Here is an 18843-nt window from a genome sequence, read left to right as displayed (position 1 = left end):
TCCGTCACATAATGTTCCCTCTCTAGGAAAACATTTGGTAATAGTATAAAAAAGAAAGCTTTATAGAGCTTAAATAATGCCAAAGATGAATTTGGTGAAGACTGATGCTGTACATACTTTACTTGCAAGGATTTAGAATTTCTGGTGCTGCTTGGAGTTGCTAGCAGTAGGTCCTGGGCTTGCCAGTCATATTCAGGTTTTTTTGCACCACCTCTTTCATTTTAATCACGTTCTTATTATGGCACTCTTAAGCACGTGGCTAAATAGTAAAGCTTTTGTGTTCAATTCATCTGTATCAACAAGGTCATGGCACTTGTAATCATAAAAGTAAAGAAACCTGATAATTGCGGGAACAGCTTCAGTTTCATTCGGTTTTTTAAGTAACTCATGTCAGTGTGTTGTATTCTGGTTTGTAATCACTCAAGGGTCATGTAGCCTGGTTTACATCTAAATAAATAAGGAATAATAAATTTATTTTTAATGAAAACTAAATTTTTTAAGGGTTTAAAGACAGTCTTAAAGAAAATACAAAATTCAGTGAAGCATGTCATTCCATACAGTGGGAGTGATCTCTGTCAGCATTAATCTGGCTAAAACAGGCTAAATTATTCTTGTTGTCTGTATTGGGTTTTGTACAGAGTAAATAAATCAATATCTTTGCTGATTCACAATCAGCCTGAATGCATCTTAATGGTAACTGGAAGGCATAAAATGTCTCACTGGCCTATGATGACTGCTTACTCCTAACACCACTTAGAAAAAGGAATGGTTTTCCTGGACAGCCATGTAGTGAAGCATGCTGGAGTAACTGGGTGGGCTCAGGTGCCGCTGACAGGCAAACAGGCATTTCCTCTGGTGTCCTTTGAAACCCTAATATGTGTGCTGAAGCTAATGAATGAATACTGTTAGGTCATGTGGCAGTATAGTGCTGCAATGCACTGGCAGGAAGGAGATGGGGTCTGGTATTTTTTCTGTTGGTCCTTGCTTTCCAATTCAAGGGATGCTCATCCAACTCCAGCTAAAGCAGTTCAGTTTAAACTGGCACATAAAAGTTCAAGTTGGCATTTTGTTTTAGCCTACAGACAACAAAGATATATTTTATGATTGCTTAAAATGCCAATGTCTGAATGAGATAGTTAGAAAGGGACATGCTGCAAACAAAGTCATAAGGACTTGTGGATAGCTAAAAATTTTTTTTAAAATGCAACAGCTGAGCAGGTGTCAATGAAAATCAGAAATCTATTGTTCAAGCTGCTGTCTTTCATTTTATACCTGGAACTGAAACAAGAATGGTCTCTCTGGTGTTTGTCTGTACTGCTCTTTTAACAAAGAAGTTCTGATCTATGGCCAGCCCTCTTTAAGCACCACGATAATGCAGTCATTCATTATTAACAGAGAGCAGAGGATTAGTGGAGGCCTCAAATACATAAGGAACAAGCAAGTGGGGAAATGAAGGTATCAATTATGTATCTGCCATGTTGATGATGCTCTTACAGAGTAGCTGTTTTCCCCTAATGGAAGAATCCACTGGGAGAGCAAAGCATATTCTCAGTGCCTTCTCTGACAACAAGATGATGTCTCCTCAACTGAAGCTTCAACAAGCCCCTTTCTTTAGCCCTTTTCCCTCCCAGGAGTACTTGATGCTCAGGTTAGTCCTGGGCTGGTGCCTGGACCTAAAAGGAGAGTGCTGCTGGCTCTCCCACAGGGAGGTGGGATCCGGGTTTCCAACCCTACCTCCACAAGTGACAAGCCCCTGCCCCCTGGGGTGCTCTGTGAACAGGGCAGGCTCCAGCCCAGCATCCCAGTGCAATGAGCTGAAGGGCAGCACCTTTCTAATTTGCAATCTGTTCCAACTAAAATTTTTTTATTACCAGCGCCTCACTTCTGTAAACACTGATTCCATGGAAAATTAGTAGTAAAAGAAGTAGAAAAGAAGTAGAAAGAAGTAAAAAACTATGTACGGATACAGTCTCACACCTTCATGAAGATGGTACTACAATTCCACTGAGTTTTACTATAGTGATTACAGTGCCATCACCTTGCTTGGTGGAATTACTATTTTTGATTGTGTAGGAAAGGGACCATACTGGTTTTTAAAGTAGAACTTAATCCCATCACAGTTTGCACAGACCTGTCCTTTGGTGTGAACATGCCCCTGAGTGTCAAAGTTTAAATTGGCAAAAGAAGGGCAGCTGGGTGACAAATATGTCGGCTTGTGCCTGATTGTCCCCACCTTGGCCCTAGTAAAGAACAAGATACAGGGACTAAAACAGCTGTTTGCTGTGTGGCTGGGGATGAAGAGGGTAATGAAACATGATGCAGAATAAAAGTCAGCTGCAGCTTGGCAACTCCCATTTCCTCATAGCAGAGAAGATGACTTAGACTGTATTCAGAATTATGATATTATACTTACAGAATTATATGAATGATTTTTACAGGTGTGGTTTTAGAGTTGGCAAATTGGCATTTTGACTAAGAAGACTGTGTTTAATCATTAATAGGTTGTTCTGAGTATTTTGGAGTTTTACTATTGTTGTTTATTCAGGCTGGTATCTAGCAACAAAGACAAGCATTTTAAAGGCAGCTAAAAACTGAACTTAAAAATAAACACAGTTCTCTCTACAAAGACAGCAGAGCTAAAAGCCTGTACAAATATTTTCAATGACAGCAACAGTCAGAAATTTGCTGGTTGGGTTTTAGAAATGTTCTTGACCTCCCTGGCAGGGTTCTGAGGTCAGCAAGGTCATAGAAAGAGACTATTTACTTTAAGATTGACTTGCACACATTTGGACAAGTGCAATATGCTGTTTCCTGTACTAGAAAAAAGGGTGTTGAAGTGGTGCCAGTATAGAAGAAAATGTTGCTCTTGAAAGGCAGCACAATGAGCTCTGGGCTGTCCTGTCCCAGGCATTTAATTACATGACTGATCAAATTACTCCTAAGGTTTTGGGTACATAAATGTTCTTTGTAGATCAGGAACTCCTTGTCATAGTACTTAGGGGTGGGGAAGCATTGGGATGGAAGCCCACAAAACCAAACCTGCTTTCAGATATATAAACATGTTAATTGTGAAAGATTTGGTTAAAGTTAGTAATAATAAAGGAGAAAACACGTGTAATATTCATACAGAACTGTGTTTGGCAAGCGCACTGGATGGTCTGGAATGAGTTGGAGTGGGTTCCCCACCTTTTTCACGCTGAAAAGGAAGACAGCTGATGATGTCAGCACTTCAGGTGGTCATTGCTTCAGCACTGGATGTGTTAAAGGCATCAGAGCATCTCTCTCACCTGCTGGCAGTGAGCTCAGGTGATCACTTCCTGGCAGAAGTCTTCCTTCTCTTCACAGACTTTTCTCTCCTTTACCCCTGTTCTGTTCCTGCCCCAGCTCAGTGGTACACACTCCAGCTCCACTGTAGGAGCTGACTCAGTTTTAGAAGCCCAGACAAAAGGCTATTTTTCTTTTGTCTCAGTGCAGTGATAACGTGCAGCCTTACAAATGGTCACCAGCATGGTTGGTGGTTCAGCTAAGGTGTCTGTTGTGGTGGTGCAAAAACACGGGCTGAGATGACTGGAAGCCCACTTGTGTGAGCAGCATCTCTGTAAGGATGCTACTCCGCTTTCAGTGGTGATGGCTTCTGGGAACACAGCCAGAGATCTGCAGGGAAATGCCTCTGTCTTTCCAGGTATATCGGAGGCATGGCTGAAAGGCATCAGCAGCTGAGTTCTTTAGCCAGTGATGCAGAGCAGGTGAGCTGTTAGCAGAGGAAAGCCCTCCTTTGGGATCATATACAACCTCCGGAGGAACCAGGCAGCTGAGATCTGTAACAACCTCAGGCTTGCTTAGGGATGGAGAGGAGAGGAGCTGAGCTATAAGCAGGCAGAGTAAGTCTGGCCATGCTTTGACTGTTCTGCTAGGTTTTTTGACTCAGAGTGGACAGCGAGTAGCTAGAGCCATCTGAGAGTGTGCTGGTTCACTCTCTGAAGGCAAACAGGGTCCTGAGAGAGTCCTAGATAACCATCTAGACCTGCCCAGGAGTGACCAGCCTGGTGGTAGAGGGGATGCTTGGCAGACTTTGCACCAGATAACAATCTTTGCCTTTGCCTTGTTTCCTTTATGTTTCTTCTTCCCAGATTCCTGTGGACTGTTTCTCATCTTGTCAGGTTTCTGGAAATGCCAGGGGTGGGATATTCCAGTAGGGCAGTGACAAGGCATACCTATTGCCTCATCTTTCCTGTCAGTGAGCCAGCACTGGGGATCCTCCCCCACCTTCCCTTGCCTCAGCAGGTGGTGCTGCTGCTCAAACCAGAGATCCAGGGGCTCCTGGCCTGTTTGGGGCAGATGGAGAGTAACTTGCTGCTAGCTGCAGAAGTGGAAACCAGGGCCAAAGGCTTCCCTGTGACACTCCTCACCCAGTTTTATCTCAGCATCAGTATAACACACCTATTAACTACTGCAAAGGTAGTTTCTTTTAAGTCTTCTTCATCACCACACAGGAGAGGGGGTATGTGCTTCAGTTTATTCTCACACTTCTAGCCAATATCTGCTGGGGAGATTTACCATTTGCCTGCAGCTAAAAAGATTTGTTGTAAACTTAATATAGTTATTTTTCTCCCCCAGATTAAGGCTATGCCAAGAAAAGTCAGTGAAGAAGTATTTCCAGTTTTGCAGTTCTGGTTTTCAGATGTGACATTTTAAATATATCAATATAGAATTTAATAAGATGAGTACATGCAGCTTACTTTTAGGTAAAATTACAAAATTATCCAAAAAATATGTAAATTATAAATAGAAATATATACTGTCATACTCCAAGGAGAGTTATCCCGTAATATTCAGACACAAGCAGCATTAATTTTCAATTAACAGCTCAGTTGTTCAAAGTAGTTTGGTTGCTCTTTTATGTACACTGCTTTCAGTTGTTGTTTTTTCTGTCCTCCCACATCTCTGTTATTGTGCCTGGATTTTTTTCCCCTGTTTTTGTGGAGGAGTTGCTTTGACCTTTGATATGATGTTTCATATATCTGGAAAATGTAACTGTCTGGAAACTTTCCATTTGTTGCTATTTTCTCAAGTATTGAGGTTGAGGAAAAAAGAATAAGCAGCCTGCATTAAAGCTATGATCCCTTTCCTTCTGGCTGGAGCCGTGTCCAGGGTGAGAGAGGAGGTAGCAAGAAGATTTTCGGCCAGATTGCTTTCAAACCTGTATAACAGGATGGCTGAGCATTTGCTTGCTTCTTCTCCAGGAAGCTGGAAGTATGGAAGTTAAACAGTTTATTGAAGAGGAGGAAGAAGTTGTGTAGCTGTTCTAATAAGGACTGCATGTTGCCAACATGTAAATAATTAATTTACAAACACATGTTTGTGAGCATATTGCAAGCATAGGTCAGATCTTTATTTTTTTTCCAGACCTTAAGAGAATCCCTGATGTGTTTTGACATAAGAAACAGTTGAGAAGAGAGGTGGTGTGATTGTAGAGTTCTGACTGCAGTGCTCAATGCACTGTTGAACACACCCAGCTCAGATGCCAGTGTAGATGGAGCAGATGAGCTCTGAACCATGAGGTTTCCTGCATGGGAAGTGTAATTTTGTGAGGCTGGGTAGCCCTGGCTAGCTGTGTTGCCTGTGGTATTTCCAGTGTCTCTACAGAGTGCCCTACAATCATAACTTTGCCTTTTTTCTGTAGAATTAACCCAGTGGGAATGAAAACTATACTGTGAAGTAACACTGAAGCTGGATGTTACAAGTGTGTTGTCCACATTTGGGATGCACGAGCAAGAGACAATTTGTGGTAACTAATGTGATAGCCTGTAACCTGACAAGCCAACCAACAGCACTTAAGTTGAGGTGGTTTTGTGACCAGGAAAAAAAAAAGCAACACTTTTTTGTGCTTTACCCCAGTGATGCAGCAAGCACATCTCAAGACCTAAAGTTAACCCTGTTTTATGTCCTGTTTATGTCCTGTCTTGTGTAATTAGTAGGAAGCCAAGGTCAGGTCCCCTCCTTGCTTGCTGGGGATCAGTGTCTTGTAGGACTAGGGCATCCTACCTAAGAGAGAGAGCTAAATAAGCTTTTCCAGGCCCTCAGCCAGTTAATCCCAGGTATACAGGTAAGAAAGTGAGAACTAGAACAAATACATCATTTATAATTCTGGTCATATTCCTTCTCTGCACACTGTAGAGGAGAACAGTGTGGCTGAGCATCCCTCTGAGCCACATGGCTCTTTGTCTGAAATGTGGAGCCCTGAGCATCCATGCTATGGCTTCCAGGGAAGCACAGGCTTCCCTCTTTTCCTTTGAAGTACCTGTGTAGCAGTACCTGTGCTTTTTGCAGAGCTTTGGTAGGGGCTCATCACAGGCAGAAGAGAATATGGCCTTTTGAGCTGAATTTCCACTCTTGCAGTGTTTGACTTTCTGCAGCAAGGCACCACTTTCCTTGTGGAGTAGTGGGAGTTGCAGGGTTCATATTTGAAGCCCTTTCTGGACTTTGGTACTGCTGATCTAAGTGTGATTCCAAGAACCCCAAAGGCATTTGTGTGTGTGTCCTTGCAGAAACCTGGTGGTATTCAGGCAGTCATCTCTGTTCCTGCTGTGGTTATCCTAGGAGGATTCCCTTTGGCTGTTTCGGAACAGCAGCCAGCATCCCTATGAAGTAGCCGCTACCCAGCCTGTTTAGCTCATTGCCAGCGGGAGGTCCAATTAACATTTGGCAATATTGGCAGTTCCATATGGAAACTACCACTCTACTGCCTACATTTGAACTTCAGCTTTTTCCTTTCATTTAATTAAAACACAGTCAAGTCAATTAGCTCATGACAGAGTTTCTCCAAAGTTAAACTCCAGATGTATGGCAAGGCAAAAGCATGCAGATGCCAATTCATTGTGCTGCCTGGAGGTAGATTATATCTCTCCCATTTGCCAGTTTATCCACCAGGGATTAGCTGCATTTTTCCCTTCCAAGTAGATTAAAAAAAACCCCAAAACAACAAAAAATGAAATGTGAGGGGAAAAAAAACCATTTTTCCATCTGGTTCAGGTCAGGAAAAATAATAATTTGAGATACTTATTGAAAATGACATTTATAGTGTCCGAATGACTTCTGATTTTTAATGACTACATCAAACCTTTTACCATGCAGTGTCTTGAAATTTGCCAGTAAGCTCAAGGAATAAGGAGCTTATACTCTAGCAAGTTGATGACTTACTGGCAATTGGGGATAATAGGCAGCTGCAAAAACATGTTCATTCTGCTGGCATAAAAACCATGATTTCCAACTCTGTGCCCTCTGGCAAGGTGGTATAGAAAATCATATTGTTGTCAGAAGAGGTTCTGAGATCTCAATAAACCAAGATGACTTTTGCAGCACATCCCTCCAAGGCAGCAGGGTGCAGTGAGAGGAAGAGAAAAAAAATAACTGTTCTAGCTAACTGGTAGTTATTAAGCACAGAAATTGTATCCAAATCCATATGCAAGGTAAATCTGAACTGGGGCCAAGGCATCTTCTGCTGCATTTCTCAACTCATTCATGGTTAGATATGGCAATACCCTGAGTCACCTGTACTCTGATAGGATGAAAAAGTTTTCCTCACATGCTTTAAGAGTGATGTGGTGATATCATGGCAATACTGCAAGAGAACTATTGCTAGTGAAAGTATTAGGCACCAGTGCTACCTTAGTGCCTTGATATCAGTGGAGCACTTGATTCTGCGCCTTTTTCCCTCTTGGTTGTGTTGTCCAGCAATAGGAGGAGGACTTCTCCTTCATCTTGCCACTCTTAACCTTGTTATATGACAAGGATCCAGAGCAGAGTTGCAGTGCAGGTGGGTGAGCCTTGGCTGATGTGGGTGGGAGAAGGGATTGCAGTATGAAAGGTGCAGCACGGTGGGGAAAGAAGAGAACTTAATGCTCTGGTGGTACCATCTTGTGCTTAACAGCCCTGATGTGAGGAAGAAACCCTTAAATGTATATACCAGTGCTCCAGCAGGATTAGATTGGATCAGTTGTGTAGAAGGGTGCTGGTGAGGGGAGTGCAGGTTAGGTTCTTCTACTGGCTTTTTATTTTCACTGCCAAGAGAAAAATACACAGAAGTAAAAATACAGAACATTTAATATCATAAATACAGTCCTCTTTTTTTTTTTGATCATGAATTTCTTTAAGTCAAAAGTTTTTAAGAAATGGTCTTGCTGCATTCCAGATCAAAAGGCCTGGAACCAGAAGAAACACAGCTGTTTACTTCACAGAAATTGATATTAGACTTGCTTGAAAGGATCTGATGGATCATTCTTTTGTTGCATTTTGCTTTTATAAAGTTAGTTGTAAGTTCTTATCTGCAGGAAGTGTTAGTGTGTGCCAGTGCTGACGTCTTAGTGTTGAAGTGTACCATGCCCTGGGAAAACTGTGATGAGTTCACACGCCTGCCTTGGCCACACAGCATCTCTGGAGATCATGCACAGCAGTAAAGCCTTTCCTTGGCAGCTACAGAGATCAGTGCTGCTTCTTTCAAGCAGCCTTCCTGGGATAAGACATGTTCAGGCATTTCCATCTCTAAGCATTTATAGGAAAGTCAGGGTCATCTACAGACTGATCTAATCTTCTCTGGCTGCTCACAAGCTTGAGGAGAGGCTGTCCTTTTTTTACCTTTCATCTAATTCACACCCCATGTGGCACAATTTGGCTTTGCAGTGTCTCCCCTAGCCTTGTTGTTGGCCTCTTGCAGCAAGATCTCCTCGTTATGTGACATCGACATGCAGGATTCATGTCCTCACTTGTTGTCCTTCTTGCGTACCCAGCTGATCCCACAGCTGGAAAATCTTCACCCAGGGCAAAGGACTGGAATATGATAACGTAAACTATGCAGGTACTATGGCCAAAAGTCCTAGTGTCAAACTTATTATTAATGTTTTTTGAAGGCAATGAAGTGACTCACTGGATTTTTGAAGACGGTGGGAAGAAGGCAGGACTTCAAGACACCAGAGAAAAAAATAACACAAGTCAGCAAGCTCCTCTAAACCTCAGAAAGCTAAGATGTTTCTTTTCCCCTCAGTGAATATATATAATGTTCATAATGATTAATAGAAGGTAGGTAAGTTCACTGAGGTGAAAACCACAGTGCTTTATTCTTAAGTAGTACATGACCTAAAAAGCAAATAGTGTACATCTACAGCATCAGTTTCCTGTGGAGTGTTTCAAAGAAAAGGAGTAATAACGTTTGTAAAGATCTTTCCATAAATGCTCTGAAATATCATTGCTGAAATCATGGGGGTTTTTCTAAATAGTTTATTAATTGGTAAAATGTGCTAGCTTGTGAATATGTATGTATACACATAATATATATGCTTTTGAATATAAATAAGTTCTTTTATGTAGACATATTACTTTATCTTAGATTATTTCTAAAGTTAGTCTGTGATATCTGGCTATGCTTGTTCCTTCTTTTCAGTTACATATTTCAAATGAGGGAATTGGTACAAGGTCCATGGATTAGTAAATTCCCAATTATGAACACTTGTTGAACTCACTAGATAAATCAACTCTTCTTTTATTGTCAGAAGGAATTACTGCTGACATCTGTTTTCAAAAGATTCCATCTTCCTAAATAGAATTATTGTCCATGAATTTCAAGTTTTAGCTCTACTGAAACAGACAGATTTCTGTAGCTAGGATGACTGTCATTATTTTGGAGTTACAAGTTTTCAGCAGAGGGCAGAACAGGGACTGATGCAAATCAGTATTTCTCTGTGGGGAGCTATTGGAGCCCTAATTCTCTTCCATTTCTGCTGGTAGGCACAGAATGAAAAAATCTAGATGAGTTTTTTGTGGACGGGGTCTTCTGCAATATATTGGACTCCATGATTCAGGAGGATTTGAAAAGATTGGTGTTCTATTCTTTATAAGACCATGCTGTCTATCACCAGGATGCAGGCTCTTCACACCAGTAGCCCAGCCTTTCTGAGCCACTGGGGACAAGAACATGGGTTTCGTCCTGCTGCCTCAAGGGTGGGTAGCCTCTCACTCCACCAAACTGAGAGACAGCTTCTGCCAGTGAGATAATGCTTGGCTCTTGTCCCAGGACAGAACTCTACAGCCAGCAGATCCTGGTCTCTTCTCTTCCCCACTTCACTTGGATTTGCTAGCGCTGATTTCCCAGAGAAACCATGTGTTTCTGCATCCCCTAGCACCATGGGAATCTCAGCTGGGAGGGACTCAGGAGGTTACTCAGAGCAGGACTATTCCTGACAGTAGGTGAGGTCAGCCCCAGAAGGAGCTTTGGAGGTTTGTCTGGCTGAGCCTTCAAAGCCTCCCAGGACCTGTTCCAGTGCTGCACTACCCACCTCCTGGTGGTGTTTTCCTTACCTCTTACCTGGCTTTTCCTGGCTGCAAAATGTGGCCCTCATTCCTTCTTATGTCAGATGGAATTCCAAAGATAAATTTTGCTCTCTTGTCTTTTTAAGTACCTTCCAAGTAAATGTAATTCTCCCTTAGATCCACAGTTTCCAGCAGAGGCTTCTGTATTACATAGGGAACTGCACTCCATAGGCAGTGCCTGTAAGCCCAGACAAAAGTGCAAATCCTAATTTCAGGCTAGACACACCTGAAGGGCTCTTTCTGCTTCTCTATGCCTCTCTGCAGAGCTGCTTGCTACCTTTGGTGATCTTCTCATGCCCCAGCTCACACCTGGCTTCTTAGGGTGTGTTGGGGGGTAGCTGCTTCATTTCAAGGGAGTCTCATTTTAAATCTCTTTAAGGTTCACCTTTTTCTCTAGGGCACACAGGTGAGGAAGTTGGGATTTTGTACTCCTGCAAGGGGTAGACATAGCCAAGTCCTTTCCAAAATCTTTGCTTTTTACATTTAAAGTCCATTTGCATGCCATCTTATCTCCATGTTATGGACCAGAAAATACCCAAAGCAAACAAATAAAAGCTTTAAACTCTGTTGCATCTGAATAACCATGATTTATCCTGGAGAAGTTTTCTATCTCTCAGGCAATACAGAATATCTTGAATTTTATGGCATAACTTGCTCAGATTTCTTTGTTTAAATGCTATCATTTTCATACCAATTTATCTCTAGTTTTAACTTCATAGACTTCAATGAAGTTATACAATGAATCTTTCTTCACAGTACTTTATTTCAAATAATTGGAAACAAAGTTTCTAGGATTCTGTTTGCATTATATCAGCTTTCTCACAGAAAAGTTTTGGGTTTTTTTAGCATCCTGGATCAATCTAAAGCCTAGGGCAAATATAGGACTCATTAAATGCCATTTGTCTGAGAAACAGAATAATAAGATTGCACCATGATGTTATGTGGCTGAATCTTTTTAGCAGCTAGGACACAAGACCAGGATTCAGGAAGCCATTTGGCAAACATAAAATTAACCACTTAACAATACTGTGCCTCATATTTTTGATCTGTAAAATGGGGACATGGATATTTCTTTCTTTGAATAGCATTTCTGATTTAATGATCTATGATTATCATTGATACTGTTCAGAGTGGCATCAACTCTGTTCTGAATTGGTTATAATTAGAATGTTTAGATGAATGAAAGCAATTTCAGAGTCTATATGCCACAAACAGTTACGACCATGATTAATTTTGTGTCTCTAAGTAATTGCAGTTACTTCATTGCTCATATGAGTAAAATTCAGCACATTGGAAGTGTTTGCAGGACTACAAATGCAAGGCCTTAAGAAACCTTAATTCTTAAATAGAAATGAATAATAGTAGATTTCTCAGGGTAGCTTATTTTAACTGTATCCTACAGCATGTTGTGGGATGAGTCTTAATTCGGTTCACAAAACTCAAAGTTTGGCCATTGATGCTAAATATTGGTTTTCATATCATTCAATATGTTTTTGCAGAAAAGAAAAGAAATCCTTCTTTAAATTTTGGCTCCAGTTCAAAAGTTTGTTAAATATGCTTTGCTAATAAGAAGCCTGACTCATGGCAGGCTGTGCTGTGAAGGACTGATTACCAGGAATATCAAACAGACCTGTTCCCATTCCACTGCCAGAACAGTGACCTTTAGAGTTTGTTTAAGAAAGGGTTAATTTTACCCAAAAGAAATAGCTAATGTTTTCACATTGCAAGGGTTTTGTTTTCTGTGTGATGATAGCTAGTCATTCAACTTTACCAAGGATACGGAAAAAGTCATCCAAACATATGGCTGAAAGAAATTCTCCTGTAGCAATGGCAAACCACTGGACTGTGCAAATATGCCAGAGGAGCATTATGAGAAGCAAGTTGTGGACAGCTGCAGATGAGGTGCTGAGAAACAGTGAAGCCCAGGGCTGCCTTCTGAAACAGGAAAAATGCACGTGGATGCACACACAGCCTGCTGCCATCTGATAGTGGAGGAGTTTAGCTGTTGGGGTACTATTTTGTTTTCCATCCTTCAGTTATTTTTACTTCTTTTCTTTATACAGTTGATGGTTTGGACAAGGCTTCAATTGCTAACTCAGATGGACCAGCCCCAGGGTCCCAAACTCCCCCCTTCAAGAGGAAGGGCAAACTCTCCAACATCGGCAAGATCTTTAAACCTTGGAAATGGCGGAAGAAGAAGACCAGTGACAAATTCAGAGAAACATCAGCAGGTATGTCTGTGACCCTTTGGTGGCAAATAGTAGGAAACACTGTGATGGTTTTGCAGGGTAATATTTGAAAAGCTCTGAACTTGTTAGATGGCAGGGATTATTTAGCATGGTATTTGATGTATAGGCAAAAAGTTTGATCCTTGGCAAGGAAAAACCTAACCTTGTTCAGCTTCTGTCTTGAATCTCTCACCAAAAATACACAGCAGATTTGTTGACTATACATATCCTCAAATATATTGGAAAATCTCTCTGTCCTGACAGTCAGTGACTTGGATTATGAAACAAACCTTGCCTTCATGGGGACAGAAGTTTGGGGGAGAAGCCGATGTAGCCGTGCCCAGCAGGAGAACGAGGATCAGCTCTGCAGCCCCTGCCTTCATAGAGGCTGCTCTGCCCCTTCACTTCCCCACTGACAAGGCTGGAAGGATGGTCTGAAATAAAATGCTGCGATTGAATTATATTCTGTCTGAAAAAGAGTTGAAGGCTGGGATTTAGTTAACCAAACATAGTTGTTTGGGGCCACTTGAGATGCTCTGGGGTGTCTTTGCTGCTCCCCCAGAAGGTTTGATACCATCTCCAAAAACCTAGGGCATCTGAAGTGGCTGTAGACATCCACATTTAGGAAACTGAATGCCACCCTGCATATATGTGTGTGTGTCTTTGTGTCACTGCTCTAGCCAGACTTTATCTACAAAAATCCCAAATTTCTGGTTTGGGATTCAAACATTTGATGTTGTGGTTTCCTAAACTTGAATCTAATTAGAGTCCAGTGAGCTTCTGTGAGCTCATTGCCACAGCGCAAGCCCTCTGTCTACTGTCTTTCAAGACTGTAGGCAGTAAAACCAACACTAGTCTCCTAAAGAGTTATCAGTCTGCTCTCCTGAACTCTTAGAAGTACACTGCTTGACATTTAAACCCATAGCAACCCCTGACAGTTACAGCAAGGAGCTCTATGGTTTGACAGTGAAACTTCTAGAACAAACTTTATTTACACAAAAGGCAAAAAAGAAACCATTTTCTCCAGTATCTTCATTGCTCCAGATGCCAGCTGAAGTTTTAAGCAGATTTCTGAGATCTTCAAATCCTTCTGTCTCTCATTTTTTCCTTTTATTTTGTTCATTTTGCCACATAACCTGCAATAACTCTCGCACAATTTCTTCTACTACTGCAATCAAAAAAAATCCCCTCAGTCTGATATCTCCTTCATTGCTTCCTATTTCCTTCAGTCTTCCCAGTACTTTTATCATATTGCTAAAGCAAAGTTATTTCTTGTTAAAGACTCCTGAATGTTCTGCAACTTCTCCTGGACAGGTATGTGATTTTATATGCAATGACTTCTTCAGAGGAATGACCATTCATAAGCTGTGTATACAGAGATTTTCTAAACTTTCACAGCCTATTAGCATTTATTAGCATAAATTGTTATGCCATTAAATAACAACACATATATTGTTTTCCAGTTATTTTTTTTTAAATGAATATCTGGTAAATTCCTGTTAAATGTAGTATTTCTTGCATTGTACTATCTTTCGAGGGCCTGAATCCAGTCTTACAAGCATGACACATCAATTCTTATAATACCAAGGCAAAGCATGTGATCGTATTTCTTTTAAAAAAGGAGGAAATTAAGCCTAAAGAAATTAAGGTCAACATTTTCAAAAGTGCCTCCTTAGATACTCACGTCTACTTAATTTCCTGGTCTGTTTATGATGTTGTGGTCCCTCAAGATACTCATTTGCTTTTAAACTGTGCATGGGATCACTTATGTTTGTGTATGTGCCTCATGTGAGGCTGGAATTTGAATTGAGAAGTCGTTTGAATTGCATTCATCCTGCCTTAGATGGTAATTTCAGGGATGAATAAAAATAGTATTCCCTGTATTTCTTGAGGAAATAGACTCAGGACCAGTGGAGACTGAAAAGACGCATTTACGTGGCAAGTTGCCCCTTGTTGCTCACTTACTGACACAGCAGAAGAAACTTGCTTATCTAATTTGAGAAGGAAATGGGAAGACATCCATTCAAAATAAAAATCCTACAGGATATCCTTTTCCTCACACTACTCAATCAGAGATGTATGTACATTACCAAGTGGGGGCTGTGTGTGTGCCTGCCCTTTACATGCAGGAAGCCCATTTCCTGGCCTGGGACCGTGGGGAGAGCATGACCATCCTCATTTATTGCCAGTTCTCTTAACAGGGCTACAACATGGTAAATCCACGTGCAGCTGAAGACAGGGTTTCTTCTAAGACAGAATGTGAGCTCTTGGAAGGAACTCTCTCTGCTTCCTCTGGGTTTTCAATAGGCTTTTTGAGACAGGTTCTTGCTATCGCCTTGCTAGGACATGTACCATGGAGTGCTTTTTGTCTTAGGAGCAACTGGAAGATGTTCATAAACAGCAAATACCACAAACATCAAAAAAGGATGGATGTTTAGATGTCAGTATCTGTGCCGATGTGGGAATGATGGTTGGAATTTTTTCCTTTAGCAACATATTTTCCACGCTCTGTCTTGGAAAGTCTATTCTTTGGGCACTGGCTGTATGCTATTTGGCTAGAGGACTTTCAAAAGCAAGTAAAAACAAACATAAAATGGCATAATCTCAAGGGTTTCTCTCCTCTGCAATGTTTTGCTGTGAAGGAAAAGGCAGCAGTTTGTGTCTTGGCACAAAGTAGTTGCCACTTCAAAGCTTCACTGCAAAAGTATATACAAAGAGGGACCAGAGGGCAATTTTAGCTCTTACTAGGTCAGAGAAAAATTAATAATCTGAATTCTCTCAAGCTTCTCTTAGAAGAACAAAACTAAATACTGGAGAATATCCAGAATCTCACTTCAAGTCAGAGAATGGGTTTTAAGACTGCCTGAGGTTTGCAGCTGCTGAGCATCACTAAGCAGTCTCTTTTGAGGGGAAGGAGAGAGAGAGAGAGAAGCTGCTTGTTGAGGTAAACTATTCCCGTTATTAGTGTTACTATTATTTGTATTGGGCAAAAAAGCAAATGTTTGTGAAGGGGAGTAAGATTTACTTGAGTAAATGAGAGCTCCATACAATACAATAAATTCACATCCTTTCTGATGGTTACACCTGAAGTCAGAGCAAGCTCTGCTTTTGACTGCAGCAGGGGAAGGATTTTGACCTGGCATTTTCTGATTCTTCAGGAGCATGAGACTGGAGACTGCCTGCCTGCCTCACCTCAGCCTTCTTCAGTAGGCAAGGACTCATAACTAGTTACCCTCAGGATTGATCACTTTGTAATCAACCTCAATACATATACACAGATGGAGAAATTGTTCTTTCCACTATATCATTGCTTAAAGTTATAAAGAGTGTTTTGGTATTCATGCTGAAATTTTATCTATATTCACACCTTTATATACACACATATATATCTACATATATATATGACAGGCATGTTGAGATATATATATTCACATATATAGATATATACATTACCATATACACATATTGCAGAAAAGATTTGTACTGATAGCATCAACTGGTCACTCAGCCTAATTGCACAGTCAAGTTAAGAGTCTCAAATCAGTCAGCTAAGCCAATTACTTTTGACTACTGTTATGTTTCAGTAAGGTCTCCTAAAATTATAGTTACAAAGTCAAGTATTCAGAAGTCAGGAGATGTTTGAATGATGGTGCTGCATGACTAAATGGTACAAAATATTTGACTGTGTAAATGTGAAATATATTGCATAATCTAAAGTCTGCAATAAACCATAAATTATTATGATGAGTCCACACTGACTAAACAGCACCTAATAAAAGTTCCTAAGTTGACAGGCTAGTCTTCCTCTCATACAAGGTGACATATTTTTGCCACTTTAATTTAAATTAAGATTCTTCCTTTTTCTTTGTAGGAATTAAAACTATGATACTAGTAGTGAATACTAGCTTGATTTCTAATGTTCTTTCCATGGGCCAAATAATATTTTAAATAAATTATCTTTTCAAGCTGAATTAATTGAGCTTAATCAGTTTAAAGAAAAACACCACTCAGGGCTAGCATTTTAGAATATGGAGGACTGGGGCTTATGCTTCTTATCTGTTCACAAATTTTCTAATCTGTGAAAAGGAGATAGTTATGTCTCAGGGATGTTATGAAACCTGTGTAATTTATAAAATGCTTTGAGGTTTTTAGTTTAAGTGTAAGGGGTTCATGTATTTTAATGACAATTGGCATTTCCCATGATAATTAATTCAATACAGTTGTTAATTCAATGTTGTAGAACTGAAAAAATATATCATCCTGAAAACTAGAGAGGGACATTGATGGGGGGAGGTCTGACTCAATGTTCTTAAACTTGATGGAAAAGGCATTATTGTTTTCAAGTGGCATTGGATTGTCCCACAGGTATGTAAGAGATCATCTCATTTCACTGTCCCCAAGAAAACAAATGTAAAAAGGAAGCAGAGACAAAAGAGTGGGAATTAAATAATATTTGTAATGCCAAAATAGTAAAAAATAATATTTATATTGCCAGCAACAAAACAAGTATAAAGTGTGTGCGTAAGGTGTTCATCTTTCAGGGCTGTGTAAAAGGAGATTTCACCCTGCTTACGAATGCACCTGCTTTCTAGAAAGACCAAGACACTCCATCCATGCTTGCCCACGTAGTCCTCTGTCTCCATGACCCTCCATCTCTTTTAAAAGAGTCTTTGTGGGACTGAGTGTTCCCCTACATGAAAAACTCTTTGCAAGCCTAGGGCGCACTCCCTGTGCCAATGTGTGACACACAGTTGCAAGGCACATACTTTAAAAAATATAGGGGACCAACTGGAAGAGCTTGTGAGTAATTTAGGCTTGGGACCCAAGGCAGTCTCCCTTGATCAGAGTTCAGGCTACCACACTCTCCCCAAGGAGGCTGGCTGATGTTGAGGGTCTGCAGCCACACTCATGGGCTCCTTTATGTTGTCAAATGTGATTTGAATGCTGCAGAGGTTTGACCTTTAATGGACAGATCCCACAAAGTACCTGAGTATATAGACACAGACCTAATGCCAGCTTACATGTTTTTGAGCCAGTAGTGTTTGCATTTGTGAACTCTTGATCTCACAGGCATGAGTAGCTTAAACTGGACTGGTCAAAATGTTTACTGCCTCCAGCTGTTCTGCCAGGAGTTGGTGCTATTTTGATGGGGAGATGCATGCCATGTTGAACAGTTGCTGAATCCCTGCACTTTGCAGTGTGAAAAATAAACCTGGTACTGTACATCTGAGAAGTACAGAATCTGAGGGACTTTTACAAGAGCGTGTAATGACAGAACAAGGGAAAGTGGCTTTAAACTGGAAGAGGGCAGGTTTAGATTAGATGTTAGGAAGAAATTCTTTGAGGGTGGTGAGGCACTGAACACGTGGCCCAGAGTTTTTGTGGATGCCCCATCCCTGTAGGCATTCAAGAGCAGATTGGATGGGTCTTTAAGAAACCTGGGTTAGTGGATGGTGTCCCTATCCATGGCAGAGGGGTTGGAATGAGGTAGTTTAAGGTCCCTTCCAGCTGAAACCCAAATTCTTCCATTCTGTTCAACCATCCCCTTCCCTGATGGAGACTACCTGCTGCTGGGAAAGGTGTTTTGCTATGCATGAAGGGCAGCTTTCTCAGAAGAGCCAAACTGCCTCTCTCTGTGCCTTCATAGGAGCCTGTCACTTCACTCTATGGCTGAGTCACTCCAACTGGGCAGGCACAAGTGAAATTAAACACTGCAAGAGGTATTATCAATCTGCATACAGCAATTAGACTGACCCTAGAGAGTTTGAATTAGTTGATGAGACAAATAGCCCTATCCCAAAGCATTAAGAGGATGAAGTCCAGCACAGCTGAAGCTTCACCACATGCCCTCAGCTTGAGGTCCAAACATTACATGGATTTTGATGTCCATATGTAAACAGAATCAGGATGGGAGACTACCTTTTCCTAACAGGGGAGACGGGATTTTACAAGTGATGCCCACATTTTGTGGACATTAGGCACCATGGTCCCATAGATCATTACAATAATCTCCCAGATCACTGCATTGGTTTGGGGATGGGATGCAGTGTGGAGCTATTCTGTTTCGGCATCTGTAAATGCTTTTCCCTATAAAACGATTCAACACTTTTCCCATGGGAAATAAATATAATAATTAGAATGCTTTGTGTCACAGTCTTGGGGCTTTTGTGTATGCTGCTTTTTTTTTAACCTAAACCCAGGAGGGTGCATTTTTTTCCATGAAAGCCAACCAGCATCGATCAATGAGGATGTT

General features: G+C 41.0%; 1 protein-coding gene across 5 annotated transcripts in view; it reads left to right on the top strand.

The window, feature by feature from the left end:
- The window catches only part of PHACTR2 (phosphatase and actin regulator 2), a 134585-nt gene that overhangs the window by 72568 nt on the left and 43174 nt on the right, over positions 1-18843 (top strand). For all 5 annotated transcript variants that reach the window (XM_042016255.1, XM_042016258.1, XM_042016254.1 and 2 more), the window contains exon 2: positions 12426-12593. In XM_042016255.1, coding sequence (XP_041872189.1) covers positions 12426-12593 — 168 coding nt within the window. The remainder of the gene's footprint in view (positions 1-12425; positions 12594-18843) is intronic.

Source organism: Corvus kubaryi, unplaced genomic scaffold, assembly GCF_017639235.1.
Source record: "Corvus kubaryi isolate FWS band 111438036 unplaced genomic scaffold, C.kubaryi_AGA036_p1.0 split3-73, whole genome shotgun sequence".
NCBI lineage: Eukaryota > Metazoa > Chordata > Aves > Passeriformes > Corvidae > Corvus > Corvus kubaryi.
The sequence above is the reverse complement of the archived record's forward strand: the minus strand, read 5'-3'. Positions and strand labels throughout refer to the sequence as shown.